Below are 21,257 nucleotides of genomic sequence, written 5' to 3'. Positions count from 1 at the left end.
TCGTCGTCGAAGGGGTACCTTCTTTTTGAGGTTGAGGGAAGATACCCTCTCTGGTCCTGTCTCTCCCATTCTTTCTTAACCAGCGCTTTTATTGCTGGAATAACTGGAAAAACTCTCCTCTTTTTGTCCGTCAGACCTGCAAACATGATTTCTTGAGTCGTCTGCGGCTCCTTTGTGTCCGTGCATCCCATTGTATTCCTCACGGATTTGACTAGATTATCCATGTGATCTAAAGGAAAACAGCAGCGGCCCTCCATCTCTGATGAGGATGCTGATGTGGATGCGTTGGAACTATCTGAGACTACTTCGCCCTCATCGGTGTCTACAACCGCTGGTTTGGTAGTTTCGATATTAGAGGGCCTGCTCTGGTTTAGGGCCTGTAGCTCTTCCCTAATTATGGCCCTTATGTCTACGGCTGATGCCTGTTTTGCCGTCTCATTAATGCATTTTTTGCATAGCCTTTTTGTGTAAGATTCCGGTAACGGACGTGCACACAGGGCGCACTCTTTATTTTTTGATTTTTCCTTCCTTTTTGCCTGAGATATGATGACGGCAGGGGAGAGAGTAGAGAGGGAGAGAGAGAGAGAGACATTTTATCAGCTTGATAGGCAGAGCGACGTCCACTCACCCCGGGACGCTGTAGGTACCGGCTCAGGCTGCGAAGGAGGCTTGTTGGCGTGGCTTCTGTGGCTACGATCCGAGGACCCTCGTCTTGTATGGTCCTTGGTTGCTGCTGCGTCGCCTGCCTGGGGATGCGTGTCCTGTCTCGGTGAAGACATGATTGCACGCCATATCTCTGCGCCCCAGGCCTTTTGTAAGCCCCTTCATACCTGGTACCTCCCCCTCCAGGTGCGCCTATTTGCGGCTCATTAGTATGCGCATCGGCGCTGACACTAGCCGCTTGCGCAGATTGAATCGCTTTTTTTTTTTTTCTCTCTGCTGGAGGGGGCGGGGAGCGCCTCTATGCCTGCGGTGCCGCCCATCCGCGCGTGCGCTGTGAGTCGAGGAACCTCCGGTAACCCGGAAGTTCCTCCTTACCACATCCTGCCGCTCTGCATGTGCGTCCTCCTGGACGCTGAAGCCTTCTAGGAACGCTGGAGGTTGCCGTTTCCTGCGCCCCCACATGGACCGGAATGGATCCTCCTGCCCGGTGTCATGTTACCCCAGACAGACCCCGGTCGGCGCCACCCGGTACCGGTGTCTCTGCACTCCATACCAGCCGAGGAGGGAGCCGGATTCCAGCACTCCCCCGTCGCTGCCTCTGGACCAGAACCCCTGCCGTTCTCGCAGACACTGCACAGGCGGTTCCTTGGCCCAGGTAAGCTGTAGCGTATCCTGCGGTTCCCCATCGGAACAGGAAACCAACTGAGGGGGAGAGGTGGACCGCCCTCTTTTATCTCTGTAGGTTTCCTGTTCCTATGGGCGGATCCCTCTCTCCAAGTGGGTGCTGTCGTGGCGAAGGGTAAAAAATAGACTGCATTCACCACATCTTAAGGTGCAGGCTTTATTTTCAAGTGTAGGGGTGTGCAGTATAAGGTTCTGCAGCAGCTGAGGCGAGCAGTATGAGATTCTGTGGAACAGTATGAGGTTCTGCCCCCCCCCCCCAGTTTTGATCCTGGCTAACACCGTTTCTTATAGATATGGTGAACCCTCAGGTAACCCTAAATGAAGGTCAACGGACACAGGTGGCTGAATTGAAGGAATTGCTTAATCACCTACGTACCGTGACTAAAAAATTACAAGCTGAGGATTTAACTCCTGGCATTTTCATAAGGGAGTGGAAGAACTTGCTATTTTGCCTGTCCCAAAGAGGAGATTTAATCGCAGATGGCATTTCTGTTTCAATGAAACGGAGAGAGACACAGCTATTGTAAAATAAAATTTTTCTGGTAGCTGTTTATGTGGACCCGAGTCATCGTATATTGCTTGATGATCAACAGCTTACTAAAAGAAAAGAAGCTCTGACTGAGGTAGCAGTTAGGATGAGTGGCCTACAGGAGGACTGCCAGGCGCAAGAGGACTTGGGTCCTGACAGTGCTACTGCTGCCATATCTTCATCCTCATCAGATGAGGAGTTTGACTTTGACAAGTATTTGTATGATATGGAGCAGGCAAAGCATTGCTGCAAGGAAAAAGATTTCACTCCGTCACCTATAGCAAGCAGATTGACCATATTTCAGCAAAATGTTTCACTTGCTCTCAAAGAAAAAGAAAAATTCAACCATTCATCAAAACTGACTGTGCACGAGGCAATTCCTTTATACTTGGAAATTGTTAGAGATGTTGCCCATGTGGTTACGGCTTTGCCTCCAACCCAAGTTAGTGTAGATAGGTTGTTCTCTGGCCTTAAAATTATTAGGTCAGATTTGAGGTCATCTATGAAGGAGGATCTGATGGAGGCGATACTATTTCTCACAACAAATTCATAGACTGCACAAATGTTATGTAGTATGTTTTTGTGGAAAACTGTTTTTTGCCACTTACATAGATTATTACATAGTGTTATATATATACACACACACTGTATATATGTAATTGATGTTACATAGTGTATTACATATTTACAATTTATTACAGTTTTTTGTGTTCTAAAGTTGTATTTCAATAAATATATATTATGTTCTGTCTAAATATCTTGATTATTGTATCATAGAAATGATTAAATGTCTGATGTTCACATTGTACTACAATAAATTTTTCACTTAAATATAAGCAATATATGGTGGAGTCGGTGTAAGGGAAATTGAGGAGTCGGAGTCGCAGGTTTGGCTTACCGACTTCACAGCCCTGATAAACACCATGAAGAAGAATCTCAATGTTGTCAGATGTATTTAGCAAGTGAAGGAGCAGTTGTAACCGAGATGACACGAGCACACATCTCCAAGTTTAATTGCTTTAATAAGCTCTTAAGCTTAAAAACGCACTGCACAAAAGAAAGATATTCTCATGGGTGGTAAGTGGGTATGATGTCTGGGTGCTCCGCAGGTTATATGCAGAGACTGTGTCCATATTCTACATGTGAGCAGATGGCACCACTGCTGGGAATACAGAGAGCAATTATTCCTGGACTACGGACGCACTTTATGGAGCATCAAGGAACGTGCCTGAGCGAAATACGGAGGAGACAATCTTCCCCATGTTATTTATCATGGCTTCGCTGTCCGAGCTGGACTCGGAATCGCTGCTTCCTGAATAGGCGCCGAGACCGGGTAAGATTCCAATACAGATGGAGGCTGGAGGGCAATGGACTCGGGCAAAGGTGGTAGAGGAGCTGTCGGCAGGGCTGGAGTGGGTCTCTGAAAACACAAAATACCATTGTATGTAAGCAAGGTCTGAAAATATGGCCGACACCTAATATACAAGGAGCCACTTACGGGTGGACCACTTATCACAACAGAAACTACCATATTAATAAAAGACATACCTTTTAACGTTTCTTGTTCCTGCTCAACTTTTAATTTCTTTGCGCTGGAGATTTCAGAATTACTAAAAATAATAGATATTACACGTAAATATGTGCAAATAAAAAAACCAAACACCTAATAGGGATTAGACAGGGGATATTACCCTGATTGTTGAGAATCCGAACCGATCCCTAAAAAAGGGGCTCTTAGTAGAGTGGAGGTGGAGACTGCCCAAGCCCTGGTCTCAGGAACGGGAAGTTATCCCACCGATTGTATGGGTTCAGCATAAACCTTATAAAAATAAATAATCACTGAGCCATTCATGCTAACCTTCTGTGTCGCACGGCTCCTGCCAGCAACTTGGACTGAGAAAGTTTATTCTTGCTGTCGGGGGGTTTTGTCAGTGGCTTCTTCTCGGTCTCCCTCTTCTTATTTTCTGTAGATGTGCTGGCTATAGTCCGTGCATTGTGGGCCAAGGCAATTAAGAATCAGTTTTTAAAAGTGAAGCATGTATTTACAAAACAATGAAGGAAAGGTCGTAAGATATACACATCACATGGCGTATTTCATTAGCCATCTGGACATGTTCATTTCTCATTCTCATCTCAACAGTCAGCTAAAATCCGCCGCCCCCAGCACAGTCGGCTAAAATCCGCCGCCCCCAGCACAGTCGGCTAAAATCCGCCACCCCCAGCACAGTCGGCTAAAATCCGCCACCCCCAGCACAGTCGGCTAAAATCCGCCACCCCCCGCACAGTCGGCTAAAATCCTCGTATAAGGCATTAGCAAGATATAAGCAACATGCAGGCTGAAATATTGTGGCCCTATGCATTGCTTAATGGCTGCTACCAAGCGTAGATGTTTAATATCACTTTCTCAACAGTTCGTTTATTAAAGGATATTCTAAATTCCATTAATTCTTTTCGTTCTTCATCTCTCCTTTGCTTTTCCAGCAACTCTTGTTTCCTTGAAACTTCGGAAAGAAAGTTCGATTCATCTTCTTCCAAACCTCTAACCATATTTTCTACAAAAAAAAAAAAAAAAAAAGAAGTAGTACAAGGAGAAGACAATTTTTTTTTTTAAAGGGATTGTCCTTTATTTTGAAGCTAAAAAAGGGGGAGGGTGTGGGAATATACTAATATTCCAGATCAGAGCAGAGTACTGGATCCCCCATAGTCTGCTGGGATCTGGCAGGCAGTGTGAGTGAGGTAATTATATGACTGCTGCAGCCAATCAGCAGCCACTGATTGGCTGCAGCGCTCGGACAGAATGTGAAGGCTGCAGCTAATCATTTATTTTCCCACCCATGGCCTATTACAAGTTGAAAGTGGTGGACAATCCCTCTAATATTTACAGTATTGTCACTGATCTGGAGCTGGAGTTTTTCAACTTCAACTTTTGACATGTTATAAGGTCTGATTGGCGGAGGTCCCAGCTGCTTGCTAAAACTAGAGGGGTCCGCTGGCTGAGCTGTCGCTCCATCACCGATGTGACGGTCACAGGGTAAAGCAGGACAATGAAAAAGATTCTTACTGAATTTTAACTTTTCTTCAAATTCCTGTTGTTTCTTTTCTTTCTGTTCCTGAAGTTTTTCATATAAAGACCGTGGGTCATAAACCTCCTCTGGGCACTCTGGTATGAATGATGAGAATAATAAAAAATAACAAGTGGAATTCACATACAAAGTTATAAATGGAGAGAAATGTAAAAAACAAAATGTATATTAAATATTCCCCGTAATTACAGTCCATGTGATCTCCCTTGATAAGATACAAAGTTCATCCACAAATCATGGTATCTTTAACCCTAAAAATCCCCATAAGGATCTGTCCACTAGCTTTGTAACTTCTGCCTCTTGTGAAGTGAAATTCATCTCTAGCAGCAAACACAGTTATAGGGAGTGGGTTTGGGTCTTTTTTTCTCCTGCCCTGCTCCCCCTACCCCGCTTTCCCTGCTCCCCCTCTGTCATCAAGGTACATAGACGTCATGGCCGACTATTCATTTTGCTAGCTCAGTGAAAGCATTGGGCGTGCTGGTTAATAAACCAGGGAGGTTCTTTCATTGTAAAAACATACATTTCTTTTCCCCCCATATTAAGGAGGATCAGTCATTCTTCCCATTCTACCTTCGGGGTCTTCGGGCTTCCGCACTTTTTCCCATTCTTCCTGCCTTTTTTTTCGTCTTTCCTCGATTTCTGATTCTGTTACAAATCGTTTGTTCATAACCAGATCCCCTTCACGTCCGTCCATTCTGAACCCCTGCGGAAAAACAAGAACCATGATTGTGCTATAGATTATATAGATATTTTTAATGCGCTTTACCTTTACATTTAATGCAAATTTTACACTTTTTTTTTTCCATTTCTGCACTTAAAATACCATTGCATGTCATGTAACTGGCACGACCATGCAATACATCAACTGAAGTTCCAATTATAGGGATTGAGTTTTTCCTTTACACCGATGGTGCATGGACTGATATAGTCCAACAATGTGTTCCACAAAGAATGAATATGCCGCCATATAGTACTCGCCATGCAGAATGTAATATGGTCAGCAGAATGCCAACGGCGTCCTTACGTGCATAGAGGGCATGCGTTTTCATGAAATCACATCCCCTTTGCTTGAACTGTTAATTGCCAATTTACTGCCAAAAAATGCAGCATTTAAGCTATGTGTGAACACGCCTTATAGTCACATATGAATATCAAAATCTGCTATTTTAATTTTCAATGTAAAAAATTTGCAACTCTGCAGCAAACTCAGGGATTACTCTGCAGATCTACAACTAAATTTGGATCCTAATTTTTTTTTTTCTGCCCGAAAATTGACCACTGCTGCCAATTTGCTGCAGAAACGGCCTGTGTGCCCATGACCTTGCAGGCCACTTTTAGGCTCTGTTCACACGTTGCGTTTTTGCTAGTTTTTGTTTTCCTGCAGGAAAAAGCTGCTCTCTTGGCAGTAAAGAAGCTGCTCACAAAAGGCAAGTTTGGCTGCGTTTTCATTGTTTCTTGTCCATTCTGAAAAAGGTTTAAGCGAAACCTGAAACTCATTGCTTTCTATGGGTGAAAAAAAAAAACGCTGAAAGAAGGGACAAGCTGCAGATTGAAAAACGCAGCCGTTTTTCCAATTCAGTCAGGCAAAAACAAAGTCATATGTGTGCAAGGGATTTCTGAAATCTCATAGCTTTTACTGGCGCTGTAAAACTCAGCTTAAAATTTACATAAAAAAACGCAACGTGTGAACATAGCCTTAAGGTGGAAAACGGTCACATCCTTAAAACACTATTACCCTGCAGGTATGATGGTGATCTGCAACAGCTACAGGGAGAAAATGAAGCCATCGTCTACCTGTAGCTGCTCATTTCCAGGCGTCAGAGCGGTACCAGGAGCGGCAACAGTCATTAATCACTATACTGTAGGCGCGGTACATACGCTGCACAGACATGCTAAAAAGCGGGCGATCAATCACGATATAGTGACCGGTGACTGCAGGTACAAGGAGGATAGATGGGCATTTTCTCCCTGTAGCCGCTGCTCCAGCCAGGCAGGATTGTAACGCTATTTACTAATGATGAGCGAACGTGCTGGGATAAGGTATTATCTGAGCATGCTCGGGTGCTAACCGAGTGACTTCTAGTCCTTGCAGCTGTTCGAAAGTTGCACCATACGCAGGGATTGCCTAACATACAAGCAATCCCCACAAGTCTTGTGGCTATCCAACAGCCGCGAGGACTTGAACGTATTTTTTGAGCGTGCCGAAGTCACTCGGTTAGCACCCGAGCATGCTCAGATAACATCTTATCCTAGTACGTTCGCTCATCACTACTATTTCCCTGTAGATTAACCCTATAACTGCAGGTAAATAGTGTTTTTGGTGGTGACAGGTTCCTGTTACGAATGAGTCACCGTAGGAGGCAAAAGCAGAAATACAAGCTAAGTCCAGAAAACCAGAGAAGTTGGCAGCTATCGGATTGCAGACCCCTGAACCTATCAACACAACTAGCAGTAGCCGTGGGGGGTTCCTACGATGCCCTAGACCCCTCGATCACAGCCGGAGAATTACATAGGCCTAAAGAAAGGGGAAATCTAAACTGCCCCAGAGCAGACCCCAAAGCAATAGGCAGCCCCCAACATATAATGACGGTGAAGCAAGATGAAAATACTAACACAGACAGAAAGATAGACTGAGCAAAGCCGGGGCCCAAAACTACCTAGATAGGAAAGGACAGGAAGGCTGCTGTCTGCAATCTGCCAAAACCCTATCAAAGACATAAGCCAACAAGCTGATATGAAAAAGGCCCTGAAGCAGCTAGGCTTCAAAAACTAAATCAGCACTCAGGTAATTTCAGAAGACAGAGCTAAATGAATTCAGCACACCCCAGCAGGGAATGGCAGAAATCCAGAAAAACAAAGCAAAACAAAGTCAAAGCACCAAAGCAAAAGGCCGAGCAGCAAACTTAGCTTTAGAGGAGCAGGAATTCAGACTGGTCTCCAAGGATCCCACAGAGAAATCACCCGCAGGGCAGAAGGGCGTCGGCAGCATTATATCCAGTCAGTAACTCCACTCAGCCAGTCATCATCATCAGCCTCTGGTGTTTGATAATCAAGCTCACTACCTTTCTTTACCAGAAGAGGGAGTTCCTCGGGCCTCAGTAATGAAGGGGAAAATGAACTCACAACAGGTTCCCTTTAAATGCGATGGGCTCCATCTCACAGCTACGTTAGTCTTTTTAGGGTCTTGCATTTTGGGGGCTTTGATCAGTCCCACTGCACAGAAGAGCAGCCAGCGTGTGCACCCCTTTTCTAGCAGTGGGGGAGGGGGTGATGATAAAACTATGTGCTTAGGACCACCCTTTTTTGTGGGTGCCCTATGCACGTACTGTGTATACTAGGAAAGCACGGCAATAACGGCACAAACGTTTCGCCCCCTCCTTGCTCCATGACGCACCATTACACTGGTGCATGGAGCGAGGCAGCGCCGCACACGGCTGGTATCCGCCTACACAAGCAGCGATCAGAGCCCCCCTCCGATTGCTGCTGTTTAACCACTTGGCGGAATGGTGCGTTTTATTTTTTCACCATTGGGATTTGTTTCCGCCATTCACCAGCGCAGGAAACAAATCGCGCCAATCAAAAGTCCAAAGAAAAAAAAAAAAGTTATGGCTCTTTGGAGAAGAAGATAAGAAAGCGAAAACAAAAAATTGTCCAGTTCTTAAGGGGTTAAACAAACTTTTCCCAAGCTTCATGCACTGGGACTTGTAGTTCTACAACAAGCAGCCATGAGGGTGACGTAACAGCACAGTAGACCACAAATGGCTTCTAGACCAGACCCCCCGACCCCTGCTCTGCCCTGGGTGACCCCTGCAGCCCCCCGCCGCTTACCGATGCCTTCCTCTGCACTGCTCTCTCTCCAGCACAAGCTACAGTACAGCCGAGAGCGCTTCCAGCCAATCAACACCAGCCTTACTACATAGAACCCGCTAATGAAATCCTTGCTGACGTCACCTATCAACCAATCCAAGCATGCCTGTCTGGAGACACTAACCAATCGCAGCGCGTCTAAGTAAAGATGGCCGTCCCGGCTTCAGCGGAAGGGAAAGAAGGTTGCGAGCATGCGCAGAAAATACAACTCACTTCCCGGCTGGTGGCGTCACGGTTGGTCTTGTCTACTACACCAGAGAGACAGAGAGGCGAAGGAAACAGGAAGTGCGCGGTATAGTGCGAGAGCCGTATAACGGTGAGAGGCTGCTGGGTATATACATGTATCCCAGTGCTGGGGGAGGGGTGCAGCAGAGCGTGGCAGGTGCCCAGCCCTTCATTGTGTCGCCTGCTTCTTTGTCCTGCAGATGAGGCGTGAGAGGTGAGGAGGACATCATCCCCTGTGCTGCTGGGACATTACATGAGTAGGCCTGAGCTCACAGGTGCCCCCTGTACTGCACGGTAAGGACACAGCGTCAACGGCCGTGGACCCCCCCGTGTGTCACCCGACATTGTTAGCGCACCCTGTACTGCACGGTAAGGACACAGCGTCACCGGCCGTGGACCCCCCCGTATGTCACCCGACATTGTTAGCGCACCCTGTACTGCACGGTAAGAACACGGCGTCACCGGCCATGCACCCCCGTGTGTCACCCGACATTGTTAGCGCACCCTGTACTGCACAGTAAGGACACACCGTCACCGGCCATGGACCCCCCCATGTGTCACCCACCATTGTTAGCGCACCCTGTACTGCACGGTAAGGACACGGCGTCACCGGCCGTGGACCCCCCATGTGTCACCCGCCATTGTTAGCGGGTCAGTTTAGGGCGGCGAAGGCTCAAGGATCCCTTTTAAAGTGGTTGTCTAGCCCAGTATAGATGGGGGTCATCACTTGGACCCCCCTCTGACTATCAAAGGCCGGACTTGAGCTGTCCATGTTTGAGTCATTCCCATCTTGTCGCAGCGTTCTGTTTTGCAATTTACCGCTTATTAAAATTTTCAGCCGTTCCTGAGATATTAACACTTCTGTTTTTTCTTTCGTTTACAGCTCGTTACCTTGGAGACCGACCACCGCGGCGAGACGGCAGCTCGTGCACTGTCTTTATAAGCTCTTTTCTATCGGGATTGTTAGCACTGTTTTGAGGTTTTGTGGCCAGGATCGCTGTTACCTCCCAATTCCGGGCAGCTTCATCTCACTGCTTACAATCTAGACAGCAGCGGTGGTCGGTCTCCTTGGTAACAAGCTGTAAAGAAAAGTGTTAATATCTCAAGTAAGGCTGCAAATTTTATTAAGCGGTAAAATGGAAAAGGGCTTATATTTACAAGGACTATGCGACAGTACCCATCTGTGGGATGGGAATAACCCTTTATGTACATTCTTCTGGATATTTCCGCTGCAGACCTCCCATAGTTGATGATGGATATTCTTAATAAATATTTCTTAAAAAATCTCACCCAAATATATATATTCCATTTTTTTTTTTTCCTAAGCTTAAGGACAAACACTCTGATGGTCCCCACCAGTCCCAGTCTATTTTTTTGCAGCAATTACATGTCTGTACATCCGTGCGATCGTTCCACTGTCTCCACCAAGTTTCGTGAGGTATGATACGGCGCTGAGGGTTATGATTGACTCCAGCGGTTATGTGGATATTCGGCGCAAGTGATTAAATAAGGACCGGCTGAGACCACCACAGTGTCTGTGCTGGAGCTGCAGAGGCGTAAACTGGTATCTATCAGTTATTAGTTCATGGTTGATGTTGGTTTTTAAGTCCTAGGTAACCTCTTAATGTAGATAACTCTGTCGCCTCATTGGGGGACACAGAACCATGGGTGTTATGCTGCTGTCCACTAGGAGGCGACACTATGCATAATCTGAAAGAGATTAACTATGGCTCCTCCTCTGCAGTATACACCCCTGGACGGCATCAGCCTTCTCCAGTTTTTGCTTAGTGTCGCAAGGAGGCACACCTAAAGATTTTTTTTTTTTTTCCACTCCGTTTTTTCCCGGATGACAGATGAAGTAAAGAGGGTCTCCTGTGAGACTCCCGGCATGGCTCCTTCCTCGGTCCCCTATTATGGGGTGCCCGGTTGAAGTAGAGATGGCTGTTCCCCATGTCGCTCCTTCCCCAGTCCAGCGGGTGCTGGCTCAAAGTTGAGACCCCCCTCCTTCCCCAATTCCTTTTGGTCTTGGGTTGAGGTCGAGGCGAGGAAGAAGCCCCCTGATGGTGACAGCAGCACCCTCCCTAATCCCCCTCTGGGGGTATTAGGTTGAGACACCTCAGGTAGGGTTTGTACCACGGTAATCTGCAGCTCACTGTATCCAGGGAACCCAGCCCAGCTGCGGACTCCTGTCGGGGCCGGGGGGGAGTGCGGGCAGGCATGGCACATACAGAGACAGGGCTCCCTGCGCCCCTGTCTCTGCGGCAGCACCAGCTACATAGCTCCTCAGGGGGACCCATCACAGGGCCCCGCTTCAGATTGTGGCCCCACCGCTAGCCTGCCTTTCAATCCGGGGGGTCCGGTTAAGATCCGACCCCCTGCAAGACTACCGCACCGGCCTGGAGCCCTTCCTGGGCATCGATATCTAATTTAAGCCGCGGCTTCGGCCTAGCTGAGGTCGCCGCCTCCTCTTCGCCCCCCGGCCCGTCCCCCGGATGGCAAATATGACACTCTACAGTGTCATAGAAGGGGCGGATCGAGGCAGAAAGGGCGCGTTTTTACACATCTCCGTGCGCTCTTTCTCAGCTCTCCGCCCCCTTCTTCTCCCTCCTCATCCTCTCGGCGGACATTTCTGACGCAGGCATCAGCAGCACCACGCCAGCCAGTCTTCGGGGGGCACAGGACTGTGGATCTTCGGGGCTGGACCTAGGGGCACACTGGTGGGGTAAGATCACAGCTCGGGTTTTTTTGCTCGGCTGTGAATCCGGATTCCCTGTAAGGCTCTCCTATAGGTTTCCCCTGCATATCCACCCCTGTAGGGCTCTCCCATAGCCTGCCCTTCCACACTTTGTGCACTATGCCAGGCTCAAGCTGCAAGAGAATCAGGCAGGACTGCTTTTATGCATTCTGTACAGCCTGCAAAACCACTCTCCCCATTGGCAGCACGTACCCCCACTGTCGGGACTGTATCCAGAATACTGGGTCAGAACCCCAAGAGGCTCCTACCAATGCTTCAGCGGATGCTACCACGCCAGAATGGGCTACCCAGATGTCGCAGTCTATGACGCAGTTCATAGATAACCTAACCTCCACATTACTCCAGGCTCTGCAGGGTCATGTCTCGGCTATGAGCGTTACCCAGCAAAGGGACAGCTCCACTCAGGGACAGGCCGTTTCTGGCTCTCCCAGACTTAAGCGGACCCACAGGTCGCGTTCATCTGCGTCATCCCATAGCACACGGTCATCCCCCTCTAGGGAGAGACACCGTAGTTCCAGGTCACCTAGACCGTCCCCTACCAGAGACAGACAACGCAGATCTCCACAGCGACCCCCGACTACAGGAGACCTCCGCCCCAGCTCACCCACCAGGGAGCGCCTCAGCGATACGTAGGATTCGGAAGGCATCTGTGACTCCGACTCAGACAACGAAACTTAGAGGTCTCTGGTCCCTTGTCCCCCTAGCAATACAGCGCTGGTTGAGGACCTAATCTCTTCCATCCATTGGGTGCTGGATATTTCCGATCCAACCCCGGAAGCCCCAGAACACAAGATTTGCTTTGAAAGTGTTCTGAAGCCACCTAAGGTCTTCTCTAATCACCCGGAATTTCAGGCGATCCTTACTAAGCAGTTTTCGCAGCCTGAGAAGAAATTCGCCAATCGCAAATATTTGGAGGCTAGGTACCCCTTCCCACAAAAGGACACCAAGCAGTGGACAGATCCACCCGAAGTGGACCCCCAGTCTCTAGGCTAGCAGCACAGACCCTCCTCTCACTGCCAGATAGCTCAACCCACAGGGACGCAGCAGACCAGCAGGTAGAACGCATGGCTCGCTCAGTTTTCGAAGCGGCAGGGGCCTTCCTGGCCCCCGCGTTCGCTTCAGTTTGAGCGGCCAAGGCCATTCTGGCTTGGGCCAAAAAATTGCATGCTGGCCTCCAAGCTTCAAATCCTGAGCTGTCTGACCAAGCGGTTCAAATAGCAGTGGTAGCAGATTACATGCTTCATGCAGCCCTGGACTCCGCAAGAGGTGTAGCGGGGATAGCAGTGAACGCCATCACAATTCGGCGTATCCTCTGGCTGCAGGAATGGAAAGCGGATGCGGCCTCAAAGAAGTCCCTCACGCATCTCCCGTACCTCTGGATGGCTTTTTGTTGAAAAGTTGGACACAATGATATCCAACGCCACTGGGGGTAAGAGTACCTCTCTCCCTCAACTAAAACCTAAACGCACGTTTAAACTGCGAAACCAAGCTCTATTCCGATCCTTTCGGAATTCTTCGGGCTGGTCCGTCTTGCGCCCAGCACAAAATCGTAACCGCTCTCCACGCAGGGACAACCCACGGCGGCGCAGAGGCCGGACAGGACCTAGCAGTCCTGGCAAAGCCCAAAGGAGGAAAACCTCAGAATTTCGCCTCATCATGACTCACGAACTCCGGAAGACACCCCACCAGTAGGTGGACGACTTCTACTCTTTCAGCAAGTCTGGCTGCCTATTACAGATGGGTCAGGGAAATAGTGTCTTCCGGATACAAGATAGAGTTCACTTCCAGTCCACCGAACCGGTTCTTCCTCTCTGTTCCGTCGAGACAAGGCTCGTGCCTTCCACCAAGCAGTCTCCTCTCTCCTTCAAGCAGGAGTCGTAGTACCGGTTCCCATGACCGAACGCTTCCGAGGGTTCTACTCCAATCTATTCGTAGTCCCCAAGAAAGGAGGCAGCGTCCGGCCCATACTAGACCTAAAACAACTCAACAAATATGTACAGGTTCGTCATTTTCGCATGGAGTCCCTTCGGTCCATCATTGTGTCCATGGAGCAGGGAGAATATCTCGCCTCCATAGACATACAAGACGCATACCTGCATATACCAATGGCTCCCGCCCATCAAAGATTTCTCAGGTTCGCAATCAACCAGGACCACTACCAGTTCGTTACTCTCCCGTTCAGACTCACCATGGCTCCCAGAACGTTTACCAAGATCATGGCAGCCACCATGGACGTTCTACACTCCAGAGGCATTGTAGTCGTTCCATACCTGGACGACCTTCTCATCAAGGCTTCTACCTTCAAGGACTGCGAGGTCAGCGTCTCAATCACAATCGACACTGAGTCGCCTGGGCTGGTTAGTCAACTTGCAAAAGTCATCGACTACCCCGAGTCAGTCTCTGACCTTCCTGGGGATGCTATTCGACACCTCCAGGGGGCTAGTGCTCCTTCCTAGGGACAAGGCACTGGCTCTCCGTCTGGTAGTTCACATACTCCTCCGCAATCCCCCCCCCCCCGATCTCTCCGGTTTGCCATGAGAGTCCTCGGCAGGATGGCAGCAGCAATGGAGGCGGTGCCATTTGCCCAGTTTCACCTCAGGCCTCTTCAACTAGCTATCCTCAAGTCCTGGGACAGGAATCCTTTCTCCCTTGACAGGGCGTTCTGGCTAACATCATCAACCAGGAGGTCACTACACTGGTGGCTCAAGCCAACTTCGCTTGCAAGGGGAAAATCATTTCTCTCAGGTCAATGGAAGGTCCTGACCACGGATGCAAGCCTGACAGGTTGGGGTGCGGTGCACCTACATCACAGGGCACAAGGCAAGTGGTCACCAGTGGAAGCGACTTTGGCCATCAACATCCTGGAAATTCGGGCCTTCTTCCTGGCATTGAGAGTCTTTTATATCCTCCACTGGGCGGAAGACACTAGGTCGGTACTCTCGGCGGTCCACATTGCGGGTGTGGACAACTGGGAAGCCGACTTCCTCAGCAGACAAGGAATGGACTCGGGGGAGTGGTCTCTCCATCTCGAAATTTTTCACCAGATCTGCCATCGCTGGGGTCCCCGGACGTGGACCTAATGGCATCCCATCTCAATGCCAAGGTCTCCAATTTCATGGCCAGGACACGCGACCCCCGGTCGCTCGGAGCGGATTCCCTGGTTCAAGACTGGACCCAGTTCCAGCTTCTGTACATTTTTCCACCCCTCCCCCTGATCTCCAGAGTCGTGAGGAAGATCAAACAAGAGGGAGTTCCAACCATCCTGATCGCGCCGGACTGTCCCAGACGTACATGGTATGCCGACATCGTACAACTTACAGCAGATGCCCCCTGGCGTCTCCCCGACCGTCACGACCTTCTGTCACAAGGTCTGTTCTACCATCAGAACTCAGGGGCTCTCAACTTGACGGCGTGGCCCTTGAGACCTGGGTTCTAACCCAGGCAGGGCTCTCACCGGATGTCATTACGACCATGATCAGGGCAAAGAAGCCAGCCTCCGCCAAGATCTATTACCGTACCTGGAGAGCTTTCTTTACCTGGTGCGAATCTCGCGGACAGGTCCCACTCACTTATTCCCTCCCAAAGGTACTTGGTTTTCTTCAATCGGGCCTGGAAGCCAGGCTATCCCTAGGCTCGCTTAAGAGCCAGGCGTCAGCGCTTTCAGTGCTTTTCCAAAGGCGTATTGCTAACAAGCCGCAAGTAAGGACTTTTCTCCATGGAGTTTCCCGATTAGTTCCCCCCCCTACAGACGTCCACTGGAAACGTGGGACCTGAACCTGGTCCTGACAGCATTGCAGGCACCACCTTTCAAACCCCTTAAGGAAGTCCCACTCCGCGTTCTGTCACAGAAGGTGGTTTTTCTGGTGGCAATCACCTCGCTACGCAGGGTGTCTGAATTGTCAGCACTCTCCTGCAGACGGCCCTTCCTAGCCTTTCAACAGGACAAGGTGGTTCTCAGTACAGTCCCATCCTTCCTTCCGAAGGTTGTGTCCAACTTCCACCTCAATGAGGAAATTTCACTGCCATCCCTTTGCCCGGTTCCGGTTCATAGAGTGGAGAAGGCTCTGCATACGCTAGACCTCGTCAGGGCATTGCGTATATACGTGTCTAGGACTGCACACTTCCGGAAGTTGGATTCCCTTTTCCTTCTTCCGGAAGGCGTTCGCAAGGGTCTGCCAGCTTCCAAAGCTACCCTTGCCAGGTGGATCAAGTCCACCATACAAGAGGCTACCGCCTTAACAATTCTCTTCCGGCTGGTATCACGGCACACTCTACGCCGGCATTAGGGGCCTCCAGGGCCATTTGGCACCAGACTTCGGCACAACAAGTGTGTAAGGCGGCCACTTGGACTAGCCTACACACGTTTACGAAACACTACAGTGTTCAGACCCAGTCCTCAGCGGATGCGAGCCTGGGTAGACGGGTTCTGCAGGCGGCAGTGGCCCAAGTTTAGGGACCTGCTAGCACAATATTCGTCCATTGCTTCCCACCCAGGGACTGCTTTGGGACGTCCCATGGTTCTGTGTCCCCCAATGAGGCGACAGAGTAAAGGAGATTTTTGTGTACTCACCGTAAAATCTCTTTCTCTTAGCCTCTGATTGGAGGACACAGCTCCCACCCTGTTGCCCTTACGGGCAGTTGTTACGGTTGAGTTCTCATATTGTTCTTTGAGCTCGTACATAGTGGCCTTCTTATAGGCATGGTTATGTTGTTTATGTTCCTCCTAATGCTTTTGCACAAAACTGGAGAAGGCTGACGCCGTCCAGGGGTGTATACTGCAGAGGAGGAGCCATAGTTAATCTTTTTCAGATTATGCATAGTGTCGCCTCCTAGTGGACAGCAGCATAACACCCATGGTTCTGTGTCCCCCAATTAGAGGCTTAGAGAGATTTTACAGTGAGTACACCAAAATCTCCTTTTTTCCAGTCTGTCATGTTCTAATGTAGATATAAAGAATGGTTAGCACACGGCCAGGAAGTTGAATATACGGTGCTAGTGAAAGGGAGCCTCTGGTCCCGTAAGTATGAAGTCAATATAGAATCACTGCACACGTAAATTATGCTTTAGAGAGCTTTTTTAATTTATTGACGGTGTTGAAGCGACCGCTGACGTTTCGGCCTAACAACGGCCTTTATCACACAGTCGCCTTTTTGAAGTAGAGTTTCGGGAGTCACCGGTTAATAATTTATCACTGCTAGGCAAAATTTCATGAGAATGTGGATTATCCACGGCGGTGCCTGCATCCCCCACTGTGCCACCAATGATTCCCTGCCATACCATTAGGATTTCTGCTCCTCTGGCACCTGGACCATTGGCCACACTGGACAATCCACATTCTCATGAAATTTTGCCTAGCAGTGATAAATTATTAACCGGTGACTACCGAAACTCTACTTCAAAAAGGCGACTGTGATAAAGGCCTTTGTTAGGCCGAAACGTCAGCTGTCGCTTCATCACCGTCAATAAAATAAAAAATCTCACTAAAGCATAATTTACGTGTGCAGTGATTCTATATTGACTTCATGTTCTAATGTAATTTTTTTTTTTTTTTTTTTTTTTTTTTGTTATAGAATTGAAAATCCCAAATTGTTTATTGCATTTTTGATTGGGGTAAAAGTTGGCATTTGCCATATGAAAATGATATTCACATGATGGTTTATTGCTTGGAATTGTCTCTGGTGCTGTAGGTATTTCCCAGAGAATTGCAGTTGGGTTACTCTGATTAGCCCCTTTGGAAAGGAAAAACGGTGAAAAATGACAAAAATGGAAATCATACAAACTACACACAATATATAGATCGTGAACCTGATGAGGCAGGTGTATTTCTTTTGAAAAATCATATTGGAATGGCTGTATAATCCTTTATGAAAGAGAAACCAAATGTCTACCTACCTAGCTTGTTTGACGGCTCCTCAGTGTCCCTCCTCCTTACTGCTGCTGAGGTCTAGCACTGCTCAGTACAAGGTGCAGTTGTCAGTGAGGCCGGGAGGGCTCATCAGGTCCATTTAATAATTCATGGAGTTTATGAAATCTGATGACAGATCCACTTTAAAAGAAAAAACAAAATGGGTTGCAGAATTATTCAACCACTCCCCAAAAAATAGCTGCGACTACTCTGATATCAGAGGACCTATGGAAATGAGTGATGCCTTGTCAGCCCCCCGGTTGTGCTGTGATGGAAGCTGCTTTGGTATCTGAGCTGATTCATCCATCCTCTGTCGGACGAGCCTTCCGCTACGTCATCGCACAGTCAGACATGGCAATGGTATGATGCACTTCAGTCATTTATAGGGCGGTTTTGCAATAAATGGTCATAACATGAGTTTATACGTCTGTCTTGTATTCAATGCTGCCTGCACTGACACCCTCTTATTTTTTTTTCAGTGCTGCATTGGAGACATGGATCCTTCTCCCAGATAATTTTGGGTAGAGGACCTCTCGGCACTCTGCAGAAAGAGGATGGAGAAAATCGGGATTCCTGATCACGCAGCTGCGACATGTCCAACGTTCTAGATGATTGTGCTCGCTTGGATTGCATTTCACGCTAGCAGGAGCCTTGTGCGAGGTTTTCTGCTGCACTTTGGGCACCATCCAGTCCATTTAAATGAACAGTCTGGGACCAGTAACATGGGGAACAATTGCGTTTGCAGAGAAGATAGCGGGGCGGAGGACAATGTAGACTCGCCCAGTCAACAAACTGAGAGCCGTATTGTACCTGCCAGTGAATCTAGGAACCGTCCAAGAGACCCAGTAAGACCACCAAGGAGAGGAAGGGGACCACATGAGCCACGGAGGAAAAAGCCCAATGTGGACGGCCTGGTGCTGGATACTTTGGCCGTCATAAGAACTCTTGTAGACAAGTAAGTTGGGTTTTTGTATCCAGGGATGGTATTGCGTGAGGCCATTCACGTTTTACAGTGTCACAATAGAAATCGGGTGAGATTTCACCTGACCGGTGGAGCATGCGACGGACTGCTTACTGAGATGTATCTAAACTTCCAGCAGTGGTTTTCTTTTATGTCAGCTTTGAGGTCTGAGTTTGAAAGGGATTTATCTGACACCACTCAATTCTGTATTGGAAGGAGTGTTGCCAATAATGGAAGATCCCCGTACACTGCCAAGACATGTGCACAATACCTGCCTATCGTGTATGTGTCCGGGGTCCTAACATCATCGGCACCATTGACTTTCCAGGGGGAAAGTGCCCCGGATAGCCCTTTTAACGCTGCTCTCCACCTCCTCCCATCAGCTCATTACTGTTGAAAGATGAGAAAAGCAAAGCCGGGGAAGACGCTGGGTGCACACGGCTATAGTGTCCGTGCTCAGCCGCTGATGGAGGTCAGGCAGCGCTCGCCTGAGCACTGTCAATCAACATATGACAAAGTGATCGTTATGCAAATTGAGAGGGATTAATGATGCTACGCCAAAGCTGTCCGGAAGCCCCTCATTTGCCTATGAAATAGTTTGCAGTAAAAAACAAACAAAAGGGCCAAGTCCCCTGCGTATCTGTATAAGTGGTTTAATTAGTATTCGGGGGTGAAAGACCCTCTTTTACAGGGGTGATCCCATCCAAGAGACTTATGGCACATCAGTAGACAAGGGACTCACCGCTGAGACGACCATCTATCTTAAGAACTGGCCTCGGCGCATGTTGTCAGGAAAGGAGGTGGCCACAGATTTGCTGCTTTCTCCATTTCTGTGAGAGCTGCAGAAAATGTCCCTGACTTATATGCATGGCAAAAGCATCTGTAATCTCTTCCTGCCATCCAGCTTGCTCTTCATTTTTAGAAAAGCAAAAAAAAGCCTGATTCATCAACTGTGTGCTGATCCTGTAACCCCTGTATCTCTGCTGTCGATGAATCGGTGAGATATTATCTGTAACCATTTGCTTTTCAGTGACCAGGAGCCCCCATATTCCATGATCACTTTGCATGAAATGGCAGAAACAGGTACTTCATTAATTTTTTTGCATTTACCTTTCTTGTTGGCTCCTAGATTTGGTTCCTTGGTTCTTTATAGCCTAGAGTCCTCCTCTACCATCTCCAAAGTGCTGGATCTGCAACTCCTTCAGCCCCGTCTAATAATGGAGCACCGTGGGAATAATTGGTGGTTAGAAGCGGAGTAATGGAGTAAAACGCTTCTGTGTGCAGTATTGCTGTTGCATACCGGTTATAGCGCCCCCTGATGTTCTTTCGATTCCCTTTTTCAGACTGTCTCCCAATGAGTCTAGTGCTGTCGGGAAGAAGCCTCTTTTAGTGGCGCTTCCTATGGGCCATCTCGCACAATGGCTGGAGTTACTCTGCTGCCTATGTACAAGGGCGGTGGGACAGAGCATGTGAGACCAGGGGTAGTGGCAAAGGACTTGTGAGACCACCAGCACCTGGACATATTGGGTGGACCACTAAGTGGCAACCGATCAGCTACTTTTTTACCGGTTTGGTGTCGTTTAACCCCCGATTTACACAGGCACTGAATGATCAGTATTGGATAATTTTAGTACGTACAGGCTGCCATTGTTCTCGGCAGCACAGGTCCTATTTAGATGATGTGCTGCCGAGAAATTTTCACTTGACAAACGAGCGTTTTGCACCTGTTTACACGGCACGGTAATGGTTATGGTGAATTGAGTTTTCCTAGGAACTGTCATTATAATTGTGAAGAGTAAATGGACCTTAACAGCTGATGTACAGTGGGCCCGCAGAGAGTCGGACCTCCACTGATCTCATATACATGAGGATAAACTATAAGAACTGGACCAACCCCTTTAATTCCGTTTCTTGTTCCGCCTCGTTATAATGTCCTGAGCCTGGTGGGGGGTTGTTAGCCTCTCTGTAGTCAGGGGTATGTTGTATTTCTTCCCCGGTTTGGTAGTTTTTTCTCCTTTGTGGCATCACTGTGAGCGCTCTGCTTTCCCGTACAGATAACGGCTGGCTGGACGTGGTGCAGTCCCTCATCAGAGTCATTCCACTGGAAGATCCTCTGGGTCCGGCCGTCATTACATTGCTCCTGGATGAATGTCCGCTGCCAACAAAAGTACGTGTCATCCGGGTATTCTTGAGCTCCGCATAAATCGCCATAATGAAGGGTGCACGGGGCGCCGAGCGTTCCCTAATCGCTCTATAAAGTTGTACCGTGTCTGTGCAGCGGTAATCACCCTGTAAATTATAGGCTTCCTGCGAGATGCAGGTTTTTGGCATTGTGATAGGTGGGTTTAAGTTCAACAGAAAACAGCTTAAAGGTTTTAAACTTTTTTTTTTTTTTGACATTTCGGTAATTTTTCAGTTTTAGGGAATTTTTTTTTTTTAAATACTACAGAAAAATTACCTAGAACTGGAAGGGTGTGTTTTATTTTTTCAATTTTTTTTTTTTTTTTTTTTTTTAATAACAATAATTTGGCCTCCCAAAACCTTCTGGCTTTTATTGCTTTCAGTGCCCCATTTCCAGGGGTCTT

The 21,257-nt window shown here is 48.3% G+C and overlaps 2 protein-coding genes across 4 annotated transcripts in view; one reads left to right on the top strand and one right to left on the bottom strand.

The window, feature by feature from the left end:
* Positions 1–2,879: 2,879 nt before the first annotated feature.
* PSME3IP1 (proteasome activator subunit 3 interacting protein 1) lies at positions 2,880–8,932 on the bottom strand. Its single transcript, XM_073582296.1, has 7 exons — positions 8,788–8,932; positions 5,530–5,662; positions 4,938–5,036; positions 4,307–4,428; positions 3,735–3,871; positions 3,425–3,486; positions 2,880–3,296 (listed from the first exon to the last, which is right to left on the bottom strand). The coding sequence occupies exons 2-7, from the start codon at positions 5,651–5,653 to the stop codon at positions 3,082–3,084; spliced, it is 759 nt and encodes a 252-aa protein (XP_073438397.1). The 5' UTR covers positions 5,654–5,662; positions 8,788–8,932; the 3' UTR covers positions 2,880–3,081.
* A 71-nt stretch (positions 8,933–9,003) lies between these two features.
* Positions 9,004–21,257, top strand: part of RSPRY1 (ring finger and SPRY domain containing 1) — a 104,125-nt gene continuing 91,871 nt past the window's right edge. Inside the window, exons 1-5 of one of the 3 annotated variants that reach the window (XM_073582278.1) lie at positions 9,004–9,142; positions 9,252–9,345; positions 18,191–18,666; positions 19,703–19,755; positions 20,727–20,839. In XM_073582278.1, coding sequence (XP_073438379.1) covers positions 18,320–18,666; positions 19,703–19,755; positions 20,727–20,839 — 513 coding nt within the window. In that variant the 5' untranslated portion in view covers positions 9,004–9,142; positions 9,252–9,345; positions 18,191–18,319. Of the gene's footprint in view, positions 9,143–9,251; positions 9,346–9,622; positions 9,644–18,190; positions 18,667–19,702; positions 19,756–20,726; positions 20,840–21,257 lie in introns of those variants that run through there. The other 2 variants (XM_073582282.1, XM_073582288.1) reach the window with 2 other exon arrangements.

The sequence above is a fragment of the Dendrobates tinctorius genome, unplaced genomic scaffold (genome assembly GCF_039654945.1).
Source record: "Dendrobates tinctorius isolate UK_male_01 unplaced genomic scaffold, ASM3965494v1 ptg000009l, whole genome shotgun sequence".
Classification (NCBI taxonomy): Eukaryota; Metazoa; Chordata; class Amphibia; order Anura; family Dendrobatidae; genus Dendrobates; species Dendrobates tinctorius.
The sequence above is the reverse complement of the archived record's forward strand: the minus strand, read 5'-3'. Positions and strand labels throughout refer to the sequence as shown.